Source organism: Rhipicephalus microplus, chromosome 9 (genome assembly GCF_043290135.1).
Source record: "Rhipicephalus microplus isolate Deutch F79 chromosome 9, USDA_Rmic, whole genome shotgun sequence".
Taxonomy (NCBI): Eukaryota; Metazoa; Arthropoda; class Arachnida; order Ixodida; family Ixodidae; genus Rhipicephalus; species Rhipicephalus microplus.
Window position 1 is genome coordinate 65,103,285 of NC_134708.1, and position 19,796 is coordinate 65,123,080.

Sequence of the window (19,796 nt, forward strand, 5' to 3'; positions counted from 1 at the left end):
CTGTGCTGAAGGGGTAATTTCTCTGTGCGATATAATAATGCTAACTGCAGCTTGGTACGATATCTCTGAGCATTGCATATTATCTTGTTTTATTGTGTTGCCTGCACCTGCAATACAATATACTGCCTTCCAACCCTGCGATAGCGTCTTCGGGGATCACATCGCAGTATCAGTGAGTTAAATAATATTTATTTATTTATTTATTTTTTTATTTATTTATTTTTTTATGTCAAGATAAGCCATAGTGGCATCACCATGAGAAGAGCCATGATCCAGAATGCATAGTCGATGTGCGTTTTTTCTTGGGCCTCGGCGAGGGACGAAGCAGGAAGGCCTCCCCCGGCGGGATTCATGTCCTCCTGGTCGAGCATGGGCTCTGAGCTGTTGTCTATGAACAGCGAACAGTCCTCGTTTAGCAGGAACGGCTGTGCGATCATCGGGCTCACGAACGCCCCGATGCCATAGAAGAAGTGCAGCGCCTGTATCGTACAAAACGCTTCGATTCAAGTACACCTCGTGTAGAAGGGCTTGTGGAAGGTATAAAAAAGACTGCGGCATGACTTCAGCCTTTAATTTTGGTTTATTCTGCTATTACAAAATATCGGCTGGCTAAGTAATGGTAATTGTTGAGGTCTGACGTTCAAAAACAATGACACGGTGAAAGTGAAAATGCTGTAGGCCCGTATGCTCCGATTCGGGTGCACGTTAAAGAACCCCAGGTGGTCAAAATTTCCGGAGCCCTCCACTACGGCGTCTCTCATATTCATATGGTGGTTTTGGGAAGTTAAACCTCGCATGTCTATCTATTAAAAACCATGACATGATTATAAGAGCCTTGGTGGAGGGCTTCGAAAATTTTGACGAAACCGGGTTTATGAACGGGCGCCTACATGTAAGCAGTCGAGGCTGTAGTATCTTAAAAAACGACAAATTGTTGGAGTCCCGAAACCTCCATATGATTACGAGAGACGCCGTATATGACTCAGGAAATATTCACCACCCGGGGCTCTTTAACGTGCACCTAAATTGAAGCCCATGAGCCTCAAACATTTTTAACCTCCTTTGAAGAACCTGCTATTTCAAGGCGATAGCGTTAATGAATTCCTTTCGCAGCAATGACAGCGTCCGCCACGGTATCGTTTGTTCTGAGAGGAAATTATCTTGTGCCTTACCGAAAAATGTGGAAAGATGAAAATAAAATTAACACTAAAAATATGGGGCGGAGTGACGATCAAATTAGGGTCATTTGCGTGAAAACTGGGTGTTACCCCACGAAGCCACATGTCTGCTTGAAAATAGAGTGCAAATAATGTCCTCTGCTAATAACCGCAACGAAGGTAAAGCCTGCTTTACCAACGCACGCGTCATGTACACATGCTTCACAATGCAACATGCAATAACGCAGTAATAATGCGTGGTACAAGCGTACATTGTGATTGTGTCAGAACATGTGGTTATCATGGCTTCATGGTTCAAAGCGCACAACCCACTACAAAAGGCACACACATCACTGGGCCTTTTTTCTTAAGGCCACGAAGTGGCTGCATAGCAAGCTTGAAAAGGTTTCACGCACACAACTGCCCGTAGTTTAAAGCGTGGTACCAATTACACAGAATGCCGCCGTATGCGAAAGCATCACTGACACAAGCTATCTGGAACTCGGTACGCACTAGAGACAAGGCATCGCTTTCGCGTTCAACTCTTAAAGGCGAAGCTTAAGGATCCCCCAATTCCTTCATCCACCAATAAGTCGTCACATTGGGTTAACGTCAAGCAATATTTCAAAGCAAAACAGTCCCTATAGGTCGGCGGCTGTAAATACCATCCACCTTCGGCTGCCATCATTTTTATATTGTGGCTGTGACGTCACGTTCAGCAAGGAGCTGTCCTGTCCCGCTGTCTTCTTCAACACTTTCAGCCACTCCAAATTATTCATTTTCAGTGCTATACAGAAGAAATTTCTCTTTCTCAAATATTTTGACTTTGTATGCAGTTCCCGACAAATATATATATATATATATATATATATATATATATATATATATATATATATATATATATATATATATATATATATATATATATATCGTTCACCGAAATGCGGTCGCTTGCACAGCCAGTTGCTTGTTACGACATGGCTAGCTAGTGCGCCAGTGTTGCCGGACTCTCAGGGTGAACACGTGTTTGTAAAAAATATTCAATAATCAGTAAAGTGCTCGACCCAAATCACTGAAATTTCTCCAGTGTATTTGTGAATGATCGAGGATTAACTCATGTAGCACAGATTATGATAAAATATTAATTGACATGACTCCGGTAAAGTTACGTGAACTGGTTGAACAAAGGCTGATGCAGAATTTCGCGCTGCGTGAGCGTGAAGAATGCAAAGCGGTACTCACTTGTAGGAACGGCGAGACGTCCTTTGAGTATATGCGTATCATGTACACGTTGGCGACGGTGTCGATGCACCCCATGAAGAAGCCCATGATCGCAAGCACCACGGCGAGCACGGCCAACACGTGACACACCGGAATCAGAGCCATCGTAATCGTCATCATGGCCGTGCCCAGCACCAAAGTCAGGTTGGGTGTCAGCCTGCGCAATTCCAGAAGGTGAAACAAGGCTTAATATGTATAATTAGTCTAAGTAGCGAAATGTTAAATTATAGCACTTAGAAACTTCACTCTAGGAAAATTCAAGGAATCCCGGAAAAAATTGGATGAAGTGGAAATTCACTGAATCGAAGTAGCTATGTTCTAAGAGGGGGGGGGGGGGCTAAAGAAAAGAAGAGATGTTGAAAGGAAATTTTAACCATTTTGTATGCATGGTTTTCGCTTTGATATGAATCTGCTTATTTGGCATATTTTGAAGGACGTGGTAATAATTTGCAGTACCTGTGCACTTTGCAATGCAGTGGTCATGAATTGAGACAGCACGTCTAAGCACTCGTAAACCGTCTACAGTCCAACACTCTCCTGGGCAGCGAAGTATTCACATTTTTTCGTTACTTCATAGCTTCTTTAGTAGAAATGCAGTGAAAAAGAAAGCTAGTGAAAGAAAGCTTTTAGAAGGCTGCGGGAAAGAAATGATACATTGACAAAGAAGAAAAAAATGCCTTTCATGCCTGAGTCTTCCAAGTCAAATGCGTGAGTTTTTCTGATTAGATTTTCTGATTCTTAACGTGTTTCAAAAAATAAAACACTGTATCTAAGCATGCCCAGCTCTCTCTTGTGTCGGGCTGTTTTATTGTGCACATAAAGTGACAGTAAAAAATTTCGATCAATCTAAAACAATCTAGAAGAGTTCGGCAGCATGTTACACTCTCTTCAAGATTTGGTGAGAGTCTGATAGATCCACCACTGTGTACGTGGGTGGAGCTTGCCGATGATTGCTCGTTCGCCCCACGTGCGCTGAATATTCGTGCTCTGCAAACCGGACCATCCGAGGCCGCACGTCACATCATGTAGAAAATCGCACCACCTGTTTCAGCTTCAAGAAACGTATATACAGCTGACATTATGACGGTAATTTTTATTACCTTTCGGGCTCTGACGTATTCCAGTATAATACACGCGAACTTCTTGCGCCTGAATTTACGAAGTATCAATGGACCGTAACATATCGCGTCGATATAGGAGCCGATATATTCAGACCATTGCTGTGTACAGTCGAGAGTGGTCGACCGAGATGCGTCATCAAAATGTGGCACACTAACCTCCTAGCACAATACACTGCTGACTCCCGACGCACAAAGCACGGGGCCATTCTCGCCAAACTTTTTTTTTTTTCTTCAGGAACGCGACTTCGCTTACTCGGTCATTGAATCCTTCTCTCGAGGCACGAGTACTCGCTCCGACGCGAACGTATAAGACGGCAGACGTACAACTGGACAAAATCGCGGCGTTATAGGGACACCGGAAGGGAAGAAAAGTCGATGATGGCACAGGTGCTCCATCTTCGATGCGCGGATCGTGTGGAATCGAGGTTTACGTGTCTGGGACACGCACGCGCACACTGGGGCGTCCCCGCATTTGCGGGCGAGCCCTTGCGCACTGTTCGCGCACAACGACAACAAAAGCGCGCAGGGAAGGGAGAAAACGAACGTGCGACGGAAGAGACGATCGAACGAGGCTTGGGGGCGCGATCCCATCACCGCCGCCGCATGCTTCCCGGACAATCAGCTGACGATTGAGACGTTCATTGCATGAAAGGGTGAGAGACGTCTTTGTCGACGTCGGGATACTGCAGGAAAAAAAACGATTTCATTGTGTAATCGCAATGCCAGGAACGTGAGCATACGCACTTTCTTGTTTGTTTGTTTGTTTGTTTTTGTTTGTTTCTTTGTTTCTTCTCGCATAAATTCCAGAACAAAGGAACAAAAATGGGAAGGTGACCGAGCATACGTGATAATTTCTGGTCCGGTGTAAACATTAAGACCACACCTTCTGTTTGTCATATCTTGGTGGTACCACGTGGAGAACTCTGACACTTATCATAATGAATTTCCGCTGTGACATAGGAATTTCTTTACGAGCTGGTTGGCATACATTTCTTGAAAAAGTGCAGCGACAGCGAGAAGGTCGACGAGAAAGGGACACAGAATCGGGGCGTATTGTGCCCTACACGTTCACAACACGTTCAGATGTGATATGACTCGTGCCTGATAGCAGACGCGTTACAACGTATTCAACAAACACCTGACAAAGCACTTCGTGCAACTCACCGTTGCACCCTGTTTGCGCACCCTGTGCGTTTGTCGAACGCCATAATAGCTAGAACACCGTGGTGGGTGTTGAAAAGAAGAGGGCCACTGGCTTGGGAAAGGCGCGATAGAGGAGGACAAAGACTGGGATTTAGAGCTGACCTTTGTAAAGGGAAGACGTGTTCCAGATCTAAGTTCATGGGTGCCGGTCGAGAGTGGGTCTCACTGGATGAAAATACCGTTCATGGGCGCAAAATGTTAAATTTGTCGCAAAGAAAAGATAAATATGCTGCAGTCGCAAATGTATACATCACAAAAAGTGAGCATGAGTGATAAATCTAGGGATCGCTAAAAATCTATAGTCAATAAAGAGTGTTCTATAATCTATAGTCAATAAATCTATAGTCAATAAATCTATAGTCAATAAAGAGGCCTGAGTAAGCTTCAGTGGCGTCTAGCGCAGTTCATCCCTTCAACGGTGTAACAAAATGCCGCCTACTATTAAGAAAACGGCCGACCTTTCACCACGGATCTGCATTAAAATTCAGATAGACCCACTTCCGTGTCTACAATTTGAAGGCAGCTTATTGTTTCGACATACGTTTAAAGCGGGCAGCCACTCGCTCAAGCAGCGATGTACAACTTCCGCATACCTGAGGCTAAGCACCTTCGAGCGCTGAAGTAAGGAAACCACACCGGTTGGTAATCAGAAGTGACAAGCAAAGTGGGGAAGGCTCATCTGAATATCATATGTCTCGTGTGGAAGGTAAGGTGACTGCTCAATGATCCAAATACAAGGTGATACATTATCAAGATCAACGTTTGTAAGTTTTTTGGAGCGTTGTTCGTTTCGGGTTCTGCTATACAACCATAGCTAACATTTGCTGTATGGGAACACTTGCACCTTGCGGGTCCTATTCCCATCACCTCTGCTTGTCATCCAACTCTCATTAGTATTATTTCTACAAGAATCAGGCGCAAGAAGTTACAGAAACACAGAATAAGAACACAAAACGAAAAGACGAGTGCTTACTATACCAACCGTTTATTCCACCAGCATCCCTCCGAAATGGACTAAGCCACGTATGCTGACACACACAAACACACCCTTTGACCTTACTGAAAGCGATACTGAAAAATACGGCAGATATTACGTGCCTTGGGAATCGGCGTTATGCGAAGCATGCGGAGTGAAAGTGGTGGTGTCGTAATTTTTTTAATTCAGCGACATGTCATGAAATGACGCCAAATACATGTATAAATGTTGCACTCACATAAGTATATATGTTGAAGAGTTGCAGATATTAGAATAACCAATTCGTAGCATTTATGTAGTGATGCCAAGAGGAACATCAGTAACAGCAACACCAGAAGGGATAAGCTGATATAAAGCGCTGGTGCTCGCAAGCATGGTAGCCCTGGACACTACTACGTAAACTAACTTCGGCGCATGGCAACTATAACTACAATTGGCATTAGCCAGATGTGACGGCTGTGTCATAGGAGTACATATGTAATGTTTGTAAAATTGGACAGCGAGATCTGCAACCACAATTCACGTTTCACGAACATTAGGCTCTATCTCGAAACGTGATTCCGAGACCTGCCGTGGCTAAGGTAGAATGCTTGATCGCCACGCGGTTAGATTCCTGCTGGGACTTCGACATTTCTTTTTCGCATTCGTCGAGTCAACGCTGCCGATGTCCAGTTTCTCCTAACGCTCACGCGTCAAAATTGCCCATGAGTGATCTCGTTGTTGCTGGGCAGATAATAAATGTCAATCACCTGTGGCACATGCCCGCATACCAGATAGATGGACGCCAAAAGTGCTTGCAGTTCGAAAAGAAATGCTCCGCGTTTAAAAACTTCAAAGCTATCGCACTTTTGTTCCGGTAGGAGTTAAAATTATCCGCCACGGTGGTCTGGTTGTTTTAGCTCTTGAGGGTCAGCCCGAAGGTCAAGGGAACGAGTATTGCCCCAGCAGCCACTTTTTGGTCGAGGTGGAACTGCTTGAGGTCCGTGTATTTTGATATAGTTGCTATTTACAGAACATCAAGTGGTCAAAATTTTCAGAGCTTTCCGCTGTGGCTTATCTTATAATGCCCACAATGATATAATGACTTTTAGACACTTCAACGTCAACAATGATGAAATATTCAAAGTTAAAGAGAGTTCAGACTATATATGTCGAAGGTGTGTTGACGGAATCAACAGTCAGCGGTAGGCGTTCGTCCTTGCTTTCTGTATGGCCTTCTAGCATGTTCAAAATGCTAGGAGGCAATCCAGACTCTTGACGCCTTGATGTCAGGCCAACTGACCCAACAATCAGTCACTCTTACTTCAGCAAATGTCTCACCTGTTACCGCTAATAGAGCCAGGGTATCTTGTTTACGCCACCATCTTCCCAGAAACAATACCTTCCTACGTGTGCCGCGTGATATTTGCTCACTGCTGTGTTCTACGGTGGGGGCATAGAGATAAGCTTGCAGAAGTCACAGCCCTGGTAGCCTGCACTTCACGGAGGGCCTCGTGCTAACGCGTAACAGTGAATGTGGAACTGAGCTACACGCTTCCCTGCCCCGTAAAGCGCCGCTGCGTGAGTGCGGTGGAAGATGATCAATTTGCCAACGAGAGCATTGCACAAATTGATCATTCAGAGAAGACGTCATCATATGACGTGATTGGGACGTAGGAGATCACCAGATCTTCTTACGACATCATGACTCCACATTATGAGGTGATCACGTGACATCGTCGCTTGAGTGGTCAAGGCAAGCTGATCGAGAAGGCAATGTAAAACCTTGATGCGGCGATATCTGCACGCAGTGCCATCTCTCGTCAGCGACAGCGGTTGCCTGTCGGAAAATAATGAAAAACAGGTGAAAAAAATCATATTTGAAAAAAGAAGGTTTTTCTCAAAAATGACTCTCGGTGCTGTCCAGGCCAGAGGGTTCCCGGAATAATGGACTCTCCCACCTTCACTCAAAATCTTCACTCAATAAATGTTCTCTCTCTCCCTCTTTTTCCCGGTTCTGCACAGCAAAGCCAATTATATATTTCGTAATTATATTAGTGTATAACCACGTGGCTTCCCTGAGCCACATGGTTTACAATGGGACCCCATTTATATCCAATCGCGATTTTAATTGTCTTGGGAAGCAGCCCTCTTTGTAGTTCAATGCTGAAATGTCCCCCAAAATGTTCCAGTAGCTGTCTATCGTGTAGATCCTGGAGCCCTTTTTGATAACTAACTTACTCGAAAATATAGGAGTTTTTCAGCTATTTGCAATTGAGTCACGCCACGACGCCGTTGCTGCCATCAAGAAATGGTGTCGCGTACGTATGCCCCAAATCGTGGAAATGGTGCAAAAACTTAGAACGTCTCCAATTCTGACGGCCGTGCAAAAAGAAAAACAAAGAACCGTTAGTTGCTGAAAGCTTTCGGGGTGGGGCGGGGGAAGATCTATAGAACGCTTGTGAAGAAAAATTAAAAGGCTTTGGCCTGCAAATCATCTTAGGCGAATTCGTAATGAAGTGTGTGAGTATTTTTGTTTTCAATATCAAAGTTCCTCTACAAACAGGAACCTAAGCGCTTGCGGTGTACCCTTTCTTGTCCGTGTCTTTTTCGCGCTACATTCACGCTGTTATGGACAAGAATCTAAATTTTTCTGGACCGGCAAAACTGTGTGATTATGAATCTCTTTGCATAAATAACTTATCCTAAGCTGAGTGTGAAAGTCAAGAAGGAACATAACTGGGTAAGCTGGAAAGCTTGCGTTCAATCCTGAGTTTGTTGAGCAACTCCTTTCACAGCGTGCGTTGCAGGTGATCTTGTAGAGGCTTGCACAACACGACACGCATCTCACTATGAGTGGCCCATAAAAATTATCATGGGTTCATTGGAGAGCGCAAAACTCCTAGAGTCTTCGTTTCATGCTCATTTATGTCATATTAGTGTGTTGTTTTTAGGTAACTGCTTCCACGTTTACACAAATGGGGCAGCATTTTACTGCGATAACAATTATATGGACAGTCTCAGCTGGTTTTTACCGTCGGCAAAACTATCGCCATGACCGTATATGTATACGTATCTATACATAAGAAAACTCGAGAAATAAAAAAAAAAGCCGCCCGCGCTCTGCACTCAGCTTGGCACGCTTCGCCAACGCGCGCTAATCTCCCACGCGTACTTTGACCCACGCATGGGGGAAGGGGGTTAGGTGCTTTCGCTCGCGCTTATCCTTCGGTGGGGAAAATCGTGTACCTTAGCCTTTCACCGCAATGATTGACTTAGTCACCTGGGCTACGAAGGTCAACTACACTTCCTGGGCTGGCCCCATTCGCGAAAAGAGCGCGCTTTTCAAACACACCGAATAACTGGGACATTCGTTAGTTCGCACTCATATCTGTGCCTGTGATTACGTTTCGTGCATCGTTTTTTCAAACAGCACGTTAAAGCGTTGGTCGAGTTGTAAACGTTGTTGATTAGCTCTCATCATGTGTATGTTGTTTTCGTGCGTCGTTGGTACGTTAGCAGCGTGCTGCACGTTTCGATCTGCTAGCCATTTTCAGCGTTACATTTCAAATTATTGCTATCGCATTCATTGCTTCGCCCTTGCGACGAATTTGTGACTTCCTTATGTTTACATACCCTAAGCAAATGTGTTTAGGATTGTATCCAAAAGTACATCTATGGGCATAAATGAAGCGGTTGATATTCTCGACATACGGAGAATAATCTCGATCTACTTCACAAGTATGCTAATAAATACCGATTGCGATCACCCAAAAACACGGCTTTGTTGAAAAATACGGACGGATGTACAATATATTGCATTGAGCGCTCTTAGCTGATCGTGTGATGTACAGTTCGTAGCGTATTCTATAAAGTTTATTATTTTATTTTCTCTTGAGACGTGACATTCGACCAAAATGCTCAGGGAGCTAGTAAATTCCGTGGTGTGGAACAGCTTGGCAAAGGTCCCGACTGTCGCGTCTTGTGTCACCCATTATATTACTCTTTCATCTTGAAATTCCTCACCAGCTTACGTTCTAACGCTATATATCACATCGCGAAATTATTATTTTTTCTTTTAAGCCTAATCTTTGAGTTCCCCAGCCATACATCAATTTGTACCCGAATGTTACGGCTTGTTGATATATTTGAGTATTAGAAAACACCGACCTCGTACCCCCTTTGCAAGGTCCTGATTGGGCGATAGTGTTCATTACCAGCCGTCTATTGGCAGTTTCAAGCGTTCAACCCTCATCTGTATGCACAACGTGACGGTATTTTGTGTTTCAAAGCACCAAGAAAAGAAGAGTTGACCGTGCATACATTTCAGGCCACGTATGCCTAAGCGTCGTGCCGATTTGCCCGAAAGGACCGCTTATACATGCCATTGAGCACTTCGAAACTGAGTCGTCTCTGGTGAAGCGCGTGGACGGTCGAACATGAGGTAACGCTGCACGTGGAGTCCAACGGAGACGGCGTATTACACTGTATAGCCTCAATTCAAGATGAGCGTGGAGGTCAAAGTTCAAGCTAAAATGCCACAACGAAAGAAAAAGAAGGGATTAGCCGAAATGCTGGCGCTGATATGCGGTGATATAGTAACACCATGTATATTATGAGCATGGCGAGGAGGACCAGTGCAGTCACATCCGCCAGGGTCGTATACGAAAAGCCCCGTAAAAATGCACATCATTAATGCCGAGCACGTGCATTTGTGGGTAGTCGTATACATCGTAAATCTCAATGAATCGTTTTTCGGGGCAAGGTAAAATGAGTGCGCAAGCAGTGTTCACGACGTGTATTCTGTCCAATACACTCGGTGGGTTACATCGCCTAATTATTTGACGTGCAAAAGTCCGCACCAAATGAATAACCCACCAGCACTTCAGGTCACTGTTGCTGTATGTTAGAAATGCAACGCACAAAACTGTTCGCTGTGCAATGTCTATACGGCGCGTATTCTGTTAATACACACGGTGTGTTACATCGCTTAATTCTTTGACGTGCAAAAGTCCGCACAAAATGGATCACCCACCAGCACTTCAGGTCACTGTTGCTGTATGTTAGAAATGTAACGCACAAAACTGTTCGCTGTGTACGACGCCCTTTATGTGGAATACCTAATGTGCTCAAATATATTGGATGTTCCATCTCGTTGCTGGAGCCGATGCAAATATAGCTGTCCCCGCGCCCCGGCCGGTAATGGCAATGTTAGCGAAAGCGATCTCAAGAAAGCGTGCTGGGCTCAGCAGCGCCACCGGCAGCGATGAAACGAGTGCCTACTCGCTCAACAGTGAAGACCGGTTCAGTGCAGCTCGCACGAAGACGCAAGGCGAAGCCAAGAGGCATCTGGTCCTTCCTGTTTTTTTTAAGATAGTGAATTCTGAAGTCTACTGAAAAGGCCGCAGTCTATAGGATAATTTTTGTACGAGAAGTAGCAATCGATAACTTGAGAAGACTCAAACGACGGTCGGTCTGGATGCTTCTCACACGTTAGTTCCAAATGAAGTACACTCAAGAAAACAAATGTTTTCGCTAGCGGCGTTAACAACGAGGCAGCACTGAGCCCATTAAGTATGATTATAGTACTTGATGGTACAAAATTCGGCAGATTCCACGTATCTTGGGAGACGTTACGCGAAGCATGCCAAGTCAAGGTGACCATGTTGTAATTTTTTTCTTATCAAGCGACACGTCATGAAATTATGCTAAATATATGTGTAACTGTTGCACGCGCAGACACATGTTGACGAGTTGAATATATATAAATAATCAGTTCTTTGCACTTGCCCAACGATACCTGCAAACAAGAACATAAGTAATAGCAACACCAGAAGCGATAAGCTGATATCAAGGGCTGGTGCTCCCTAGGATGGTAGCCCTGGACACTGCTACATAAACACACTTCAGCGCATGGCACCTGACTACAATTCACGCTAGCCCGACATGGCGGCAGTATCATAGGAGTACATATGTAATGTTTATATAATTAGATAGCCAGCACTCCAATCGCAGTTGACATTTCACAGCATTCGGATCTATTTGAAAAGTAGTTCCGAGACCTTACGTGGCTTTGAGGTAGAGTGCTTGATTGCCCCGCAGAATGCTTGGGTTCAACTCCTGCTGAGACCCTGGCATTTATTCTTTGCATTAACCTGATCAACACTGCCGATGTCAGGTTTTCCTTAACGCTCACGCGTCCAATACCGCGTGTGTGTTCTCGTTGTTTCTGGGTAGATACTAAGTGTCAATCACCTATGGCAGATACCCGCATACCAGTGGCACATACCCGGCCGCGGTATGTGCTACTGTCTGGCGGGAAGTGTTTGGCGATGTACGCGATGGAATTGTGACGTTGTTCATGTCTTGCCTACCGCGTCATCTTCGTCAAAGCAGTTTACGCTACCATACTAATTTTGGATCGGCCTAGTTCCTAGTTAAGGAGGTGATCACGAGAGCATGCACCCAAGCGTAAACAGCTAGCTAGCTAGATAGATAGATAGATAGATAGATAGATAGATAGATAGATAGATAGATACGCAGGTAGACGCCAAAAGTGCTTGCAGTTCGCAAAGAAACGCTTCGCATTTTAAGCTCTCTTTGTACATCCCCCTGGGCTGTGCATGATACCACTACTGATCCAGAATTTAGGCGTCTGTTTTCACCACAGAATTGCCTAATACGGTAAAGCCAGCGCTAGATCACATCACCTTAATTCATAAGTATCACATTTTCACAGCCCGCTCTGTAAAACTAAGATGGAATGGTCAACCTGTACCCTCAGATATCAAGATATGCTCCTTTCGGCATCCTGTTCAATCGCTCATTCCAAGGCCACTCCAATGCCACGCCACAAATGTATGATGCTCGGAAACGTCAGCGTCTGGTTTCGGAACTTGATAACTTGCTCATGCTGCACCAAACTACATCCTGCAAGCTTTTGCGCTGCCGTAGTATTCAAGTACCTCAATGCGTCGGGTCCTCTGGTGCTTCGTCAAATGATTGCCTTAAGGTACACATGCAAGAGGATATCTTAAAGCAGATGGTGCGAGACCATGCGTCTCGTCCCGGAAGCTATTGGTATCGTCAGAAAGCGATGCTTCCGATGCCGTAGTGGTTCAAAGAGATCTGTTAAGCCCAGTTCACAGGTGCCACGTCTTTCCCTCCTTCCTATACCGGACACGTTCCAGTCCATTTCTTAGCTCAAGAATGCAGCATAGGCACTGAAGCATGGAAGGCATTACCAAAGCTGCAGCTAGAGCGACTGCCAAAGCCACAGCACAATACAAAGCGAGTCCAAAAGTAGCAGCCGACATTGACCAATTCCACGACAGTGCTGGTTTCCACAAAAATTCTTTAGATAGACTAGAGAGAGAGAGATGGTATGAAGAAAGGCAGGATGTTAACCGGAAATCAAGTATCTGGTTTGCTACCCTGCACTGGTGAAAGGAGAGTGGGAGACAGAAAAGGAAGGGAGAATGAGAGAGAGAGAGAGAGAGAGAGAGGAGCACAAAAAAACATAAACTGAAATGTCACAATCGTTCACGAGGCAGGTCGCTCCCAGAAACTTCAACAGGGGTTTCGTCGCTCTTCGGCGTGAAGCTTGATCTTTCCGGCATTCCAAAATTAATTTTTCAGAAATCGGCTGGTCGTCGAGCCGTGCAAACACGGCTCACAGGGGCTGCCCCTGACAGCTTTACTGAAGGCACTGACACAAAATGTGTTCGATGTTTTCGTCAGTGCCGCAATGGCCACATGCGTCACTCTCTGCCCATCCGATGCGGCAAGCAAATGCGTTCGTATAAGACACCCCAAGCCACGTGCAGCAGACAACAGTTGCCTCGGGTAGGGATAAACCAGCTGGAATCGTAAGTTGTAGCTATTAGGAAATCACTGCGATAGTTGAACTGCTTTTGGACTGATGCTTTTGAATGAACTAAGTACTCCGACAGCCCGAAGTGCCCTGGAACTGTTTGAAGTTGTTAATCCACTGTCTTTAGTCCTTCATTATTCATGCAATCTTCATGATCCTTTAAAAGGTCCTCATTCCCCAATCAAATGTCCCAGTGCTTTAGTAGTGTAGGTCAGAGAGACACCTGTCTCATCAACCCCAGTGATGTGAGCGTGCAGTGTTACCCTTATAGCACTGTTTATCTTCATTTCCCATTCTCTTATTTCTAGTGCAGAGTAGCGAATGCGGCGCTCGTCAGGTTAACCTCTCTCCCTTTCTCTTCTTACCTATGGGGTTGTGCTACGTGTCAAGTGGCTTCACAACCACGATCTTCGCAACAGCAAGCTCTTCAGCCATTTTCCCCCCTTTTCCTGCCTCAGCCAATCCACATCAGCTGCTTTTCGAAGGATGAATGGGAAGATCCGTCACTGATGAGGTGTGGTGACGAAGGCTCGACATAAGGCCTTTGATGATGATACTTTTCATTTCTCAGCTGAAAAGCACGAAATACTTCTCAGACCATCTTCTATGTCGGCACTTAGAGAGGGCCGAACTTCGTTTCTGTGCTGGGACACCATTCATAGGCTCGCGATTTGTTATATGTTTTTTACCTCAGCTGCCACTGATTTTATTACCTTTCAGACACATGCTCTCACGGACTCTTTCAGATTCTTGTCCCTAACTCAGAAAAGACACATTTCATTGTAGTAGTTGTTTTACATTTATTGTCGCTGAGTAGACGAATACCACAGGTGGCAAGCTACATGGCGTGGATTGGGTTCTTGCGTGAATGTCGAGCTCGGTGGACGCATAGTCTTCTTCAAACTGGCATTGAAGGGCTTCAGTGAATGTTACAATCGCTCGACGCTAAAAGCCCGAAGATAAATCCTGACTTAGGGACGCAGGCTCACACTTGTTTCGCTCTGACAAGCATTTCAACCATGGCCGTCCTCGGAAGCAGCGGATACCTGGTGATTCGGGAATCAGAGGGAATGAAGTGGCACACGTCACTTCCTAATCCAAGCTCTCCCCTGTGGTGGTAACACTCATTAAAACAAACCAACTGTATTGTTCTGGTGCGTTTCAGCTAGCGCACGACGTTAGACCCCATGACGAGAAGCGAGACAGTCCTGGCGAGGCACGCCCAAGCTATGTCCTGGCTGACTTGCCCCATTCACCACCGAATAGACGGCAAAGACAATGGACGACGTCCATGTGTTGTGAGATTATCCGGTTCACCGTATAGCCGTGGACGGAAGCCTGGGAGACATACCTAGTAGACCAAGACATGCGATCCTGGAGGAATCACTGGCAGAATCCTAATACAAAATGAAAGCACTATTCAAACCTCTGAAACTTCTAAAACTTACTGATGACTACGTCTTGCTTATTTAGTGGCCCTGTACTGGGGTTTCTTCACTTGTTTACTATTTTTTACTAAATATAGTTGTTACTTCTTTCTCTATCATTGACATTCTACAGGCTTAGCACTCTCTGCTCCGGCCATGGAGCTCACGGCTGGAGCGGGTTATGAGAAATGGTTCTTCTAATAACACCAGCCGCGTCAGAACGCACTCATGGAAACCCTCCCAGCACTATCACCGTGTCATTTTCATGTTCTTGCAACATGTTTGATCTTACCGCTTGCGACCACAATGCAATGGATGAATGAAAAATTGAGACAGAAGCAGGCTTACTTGAAAAAGTGGTGAAACGTTTCAAACAGAACAAAAAGAGAGGAGAAAAAGAAGGGTTCTTTTCTCTCCCACCTTTTTTACTCAAAGGGACTCGTACCACTGCGTGATTCTGAATGTGTCCACCTGGCTTCTAATAGTAAGTTTGTATTTTGGTCTTGCGCTAGTATATTCCCGGTTTTTACCTCAATAAATTCATTTGTTATATTACGGCCCTGTCATCCGCTTTTCGCCCTTCGTTTCTTGCATCCTTCATCTTCAGCGTGGATTTCCAGCTCGCCCACTAATTAGTGCTAATAATGACAAATTTCAGGCATATACATCAACAATTTCGTCAGCTCCATGGTGGCTAAAAGGCTGAACCACCATGCTTGCAGTTCCCATAGGCACAAGAACCAGAGTTCCACCGCTACTTCTTCTAGAAAACTTCCAAACCGTAGCTGCAAATTATGACAGGCAATTCGTCCTCCTGCTAATTACCAGCAGAGTACATGATACAGTAGAGCGCGTCAGCCTTCACCAACGCCATGCCTTTAATAAGAGGCCCCACTGAATCTCGCGCGCATACGTTTTGTTGTTAAATATCACTAGAACATATTATTAAAGTCCCGTTCATTATGAAAGATGCCAAATCGAGCATATTACTGGATGATTTCTACTGTTGCCAGGTAGTATGCCAACCTGGAAACTACCTCAAAGCAAACATCTGGAGGATGCGTTCACTGAAATGGGGTAATGACGCAAGCTACGTTCGAAGTATGCGCGCCGGACCTTTCATACGGCCTTCAAGTTATCCACAGCGTGCTTGCGAAATAGGGAAAGAGAATCGCCGGTGGATGTCATGGGCTCCGACAACGCAGGCGGGTGTGAACTGCAAGAGACTCCGAAAGAACAGGTGTGTAACAGGCGAAATAACGTGTCCTTTCGTTTCATTTTATTCATAGATACTGTCCCTTTTTGAGGGGCTATTGCAAGAGTAGAATGAAGTCATATTTTAACAGATATTGGCGTAAGAGAGACACAAATAAGAATCAGCGCCAAAGCACTCCGTACCAGTAAAACCAGCGACAGCTGGAACTTTCGGCCCCAGTGTTTAGCAGAGGGTCCAACCCGACATGGAACTGAAGCGTTTCACAATTACTGGCTACCTGTTAGTGCTTCTTAACACTTTTCGCTCGGTTTTAGCACAGTGTTTATTTCACACGTTACAGATTATGTCTAATAGGATCACAGTCGTGGAGGAATGTAATGACCGGTTAAATGCGTTTCGTAATGCGTTAATCACGGTGGTCGTCCTCGAACCACAGGCGGTCACAGACGTCGCAGCCGAAGCCAATGTGTCGTTGGAGAAACTCCCGCCGAAAGCGGCGTTCGCAGTGGGGAACGCACTCCCACAATCGTCACATTGGCACCGCAACACCGCATTGTTGCAAGCGTCTTGCGTTGCGAGCCGACTCGGCAGGGAACGCTCAGAAGAAACTGTTGCTTAGCTGTTACGCGCGAGCTCCGCGCCATGGCCGCGACAACGTCACTCACATCGTAGCCAATGGCGCGCATGCTTCGGATCGACGTAACCGATACCACAGCCAATGGGGGCACTCATGACCCCGCTGCCGAACGGTTTTTCGTTTCTACTTGTGGTATACAGCATTCGCTGTGAAAGAATCTTCACTATTGGAACACGCATCCTTTCACAGCACATCTGACAATACATACAGCAAATCTATCCACTACATGGAGAAAGAAAGCATCATACCTACATAGAGAACCTGTGTGATAGCTGTACAGAGATTCCCGTGTATCTATACGCCCGTAGGGTACAAGTTTCCTCATACTTAGCGATTTATTTTAAGTACCTTCTTGTCCACTTTCATGAAACAGTGGCTAGGTTGCTCGGCTGCTGACCCGAAGGTCGAGGGTTCGATGCCAGTCATAGCGGCAGAATTTTATTTGAGGGAAAGGGATACGAACCCGCGCCCTGCGGGTCACTCGGCTGCTGACCCGCAGGGCGCGGGTTCGTATCCCGGCTGCGGCGGCTGCATTTCCGATGGAGGCGGAAATGTTGTAGGCCCGTGTACTCAGATTTGGGTGCACGTTAAAGAACCCCAGGTGGTCAAAATTTCCGGAGCCCTCCACTACGGCGTCTCTCATAATCAAACGGTGGTTTTGGGACGTTAAACCCCACAAATCAATCAATCGAAATGGTAATGTGATCAGCGCACGTAAACGGTCAACTCCGGCGATTTTTCGACCATGTCAAGATAATGGTGCTTTTATGTTTCTTGGACACTCCCTTTACGTGCCCGATAACGGTAATTTTCGAAAAATTCAAAAATAATTTTTAATTGCCGAAAAATCGCAATACCGAAACACAACCGAGTACGCTTGTACGTGTGACGTAAACATTTGCCTGACGCTGCCAGAACCTGCCTGATTGCACAAAATGCCCGCCGGATGGCACTACCTGTCCACGCCGTCCACGGCGATCGTCTAAAACGCTTACGCTGTTATGGTGATTATGTGGCGAATCACGGGTGCCTCACAACGCAACACCACCCTGCACCTATCTCACGCCCATCAACACGAAGAAAAAATCGCAGCTCAACCAAGAAAGCGCCGGCCAAACACACACAATCCATAGCAGACAGCTGCAGTGGCACATCAGTTCGTCACTTCCGTCAAAAAAAAAAAAAAAAAAAACTCAACGTCCCACACACAATGTTGCCATTAATTCTGGCAAGCGAGGTGAACGTTTCGAGGTAAGCTATAAAATTCATTTGAAAAGAATCTGCGAAACTATCAAGCCTGAAATTCGGCATGAATTACGCAAACGTGCAAATGAACGTGCCCAGTAAATTTCATTGAGATCCACTGACCTCGAAAAATCGCCGGAGTTGGTCTTTAAAGAACACCAGATAGCGAAACTTTCCGGAGCCGACAAGTTATGGTGGTCGAATGGAGAAGGCACTCGGCTGCTGACCTGAAGGTCGCGGGGTCGAATCTCGGCGGCCGCGGCCGCATTTTCGAGAGAGGCGAAAATGATTGAGGCCCGTGTGCTCAGATTTCGGTGCACGCTAAAGAACATCCCGTGGTCGAAATTTCCGGAGCCATCCATTGCGGCGTCCCTCATAATCATACATCTAGGTTTCGGGACGTAACAAAAAACAACCTAGATATCATTCCTTAAGTGCGTTCTTAAGCTAGGCGCGACAGAATTTTCTACGTACTGCGCTGGAAGCATAACGCGCCTCATAGATTGCGTGCGCAGCTCGTGCGAACGTGGGAGAAACGATGAAGGGTAACTTCCCAACTTTCTTCACGTGATGCTCGGATATAAGAAACGAGCAGCGTCTTCTTCTCAATCAGCTTTTTACCGGAGTCGTCAAAACGCGATCGCGTTGTGTCTGCACACCGTTTGCGCAACGTACGCGGTCTCTCCCCGCGCTGAAGAGTTAATTTGTGTGCCTAGCAGGAGCGCAATAAGTCGTAGGTCAATGCAATTAGTGACGTAGTTCGTCGATAATATAGAAATTATCGAAAAGAAGGCTATAGCTAGTTCAGCACACTATGAGGCAAGATTCGTCGATGCGGGTCACCAATAGTCTGCTTTTTCTGGACGAACGCCATGCCGTGACTTCCCGCTCTTGTAGCACGAGGTATGAAGAGCCTTCATAGGGGGCCGTGTTTAATGCCTTCGAGATTGAATAAATGTCTGATAATAATTATTATTCGGGTTATACGTTCCAAAATAACAATATTGTTATAGGGAGGCTGTTTTCAGGAACTTTACTACAGCGTGCCTATAATTTTGACAATGTAGTGTTCTTTGACCAGCCCCTAACTCTGTGTACACGGGCCTCAAATATATCACTTCTTTTGAAACGCGGTCCCCATAGCCTGGATTCGGTCCTGCATGCTTTGGATCAATAGATGAGTGCTTTGATAAATGTCGGAATACTGGAATCTAAACCGTAGACGAAGCTGTCAATTTTTCGGGTTCACAGACGCTATACCGTCTATACTTGGCGACAACTTTTCTTGGCACCGAAGGGAAAGATACGGAGGCGAAGCTTCTGCACACGTAGCACTACGCGAAGTAGCGAGTTTTGACGCGCGTCTCGCAACGCTATGAAAAGCGACTGGAGCGCACAATCGGTGTTTCATGTAGACACAGACGCCGCTTCGCGTTTGAGGTGCTCGTAAAAGGCGGGATTTTCTCGCACGTTCAAAAACGCGAAGTCACAGCGAGTAAATTAATGTAAATACGACGGTCTTAGTGCTGGGAGCTGCGTTCTGTCTCAAATAGCTCCACGTATAAAATATAGAGAGAGGGGGCTTCTATATATCACTGTGAAAATACTAGCCGCTGTGAAAGAACTACATTCACTCGCAGTATGATATCCGCGATTTGGCTCTGCAACTTTTGCTCCAATG

General features: G+C 45.6%; 1 protein-coding gene across 1 annotated transcript in view; it reads right to left on the reverse strand.

Moving 5' to 3' along the window:
* The window catches only part of LOC142771850 (major facilitator superfamily domain-containing protein 4A-like), a 421,560-nt gene that overhangs the window by 14,717 nt on the left and 387,047 nt on the right, over window positions 1-19,796 (reverse strand). Inside the window, exons 2-3 of the mRNA XM_075873757.1 lie at window positions 2,400-2,595; window positions 255-479 (exon numbers count right to left, since the gene is read on the reverse strand). Coding sequence (XP_075729872.1) covers window positions 255-479; window positions 2,400-2,595 — 421 coding nt within the window. The remainder of the gene's footprint in view (window positions 1-254; window positions 480-2,399; window positions 2,596-19,796) is intronic.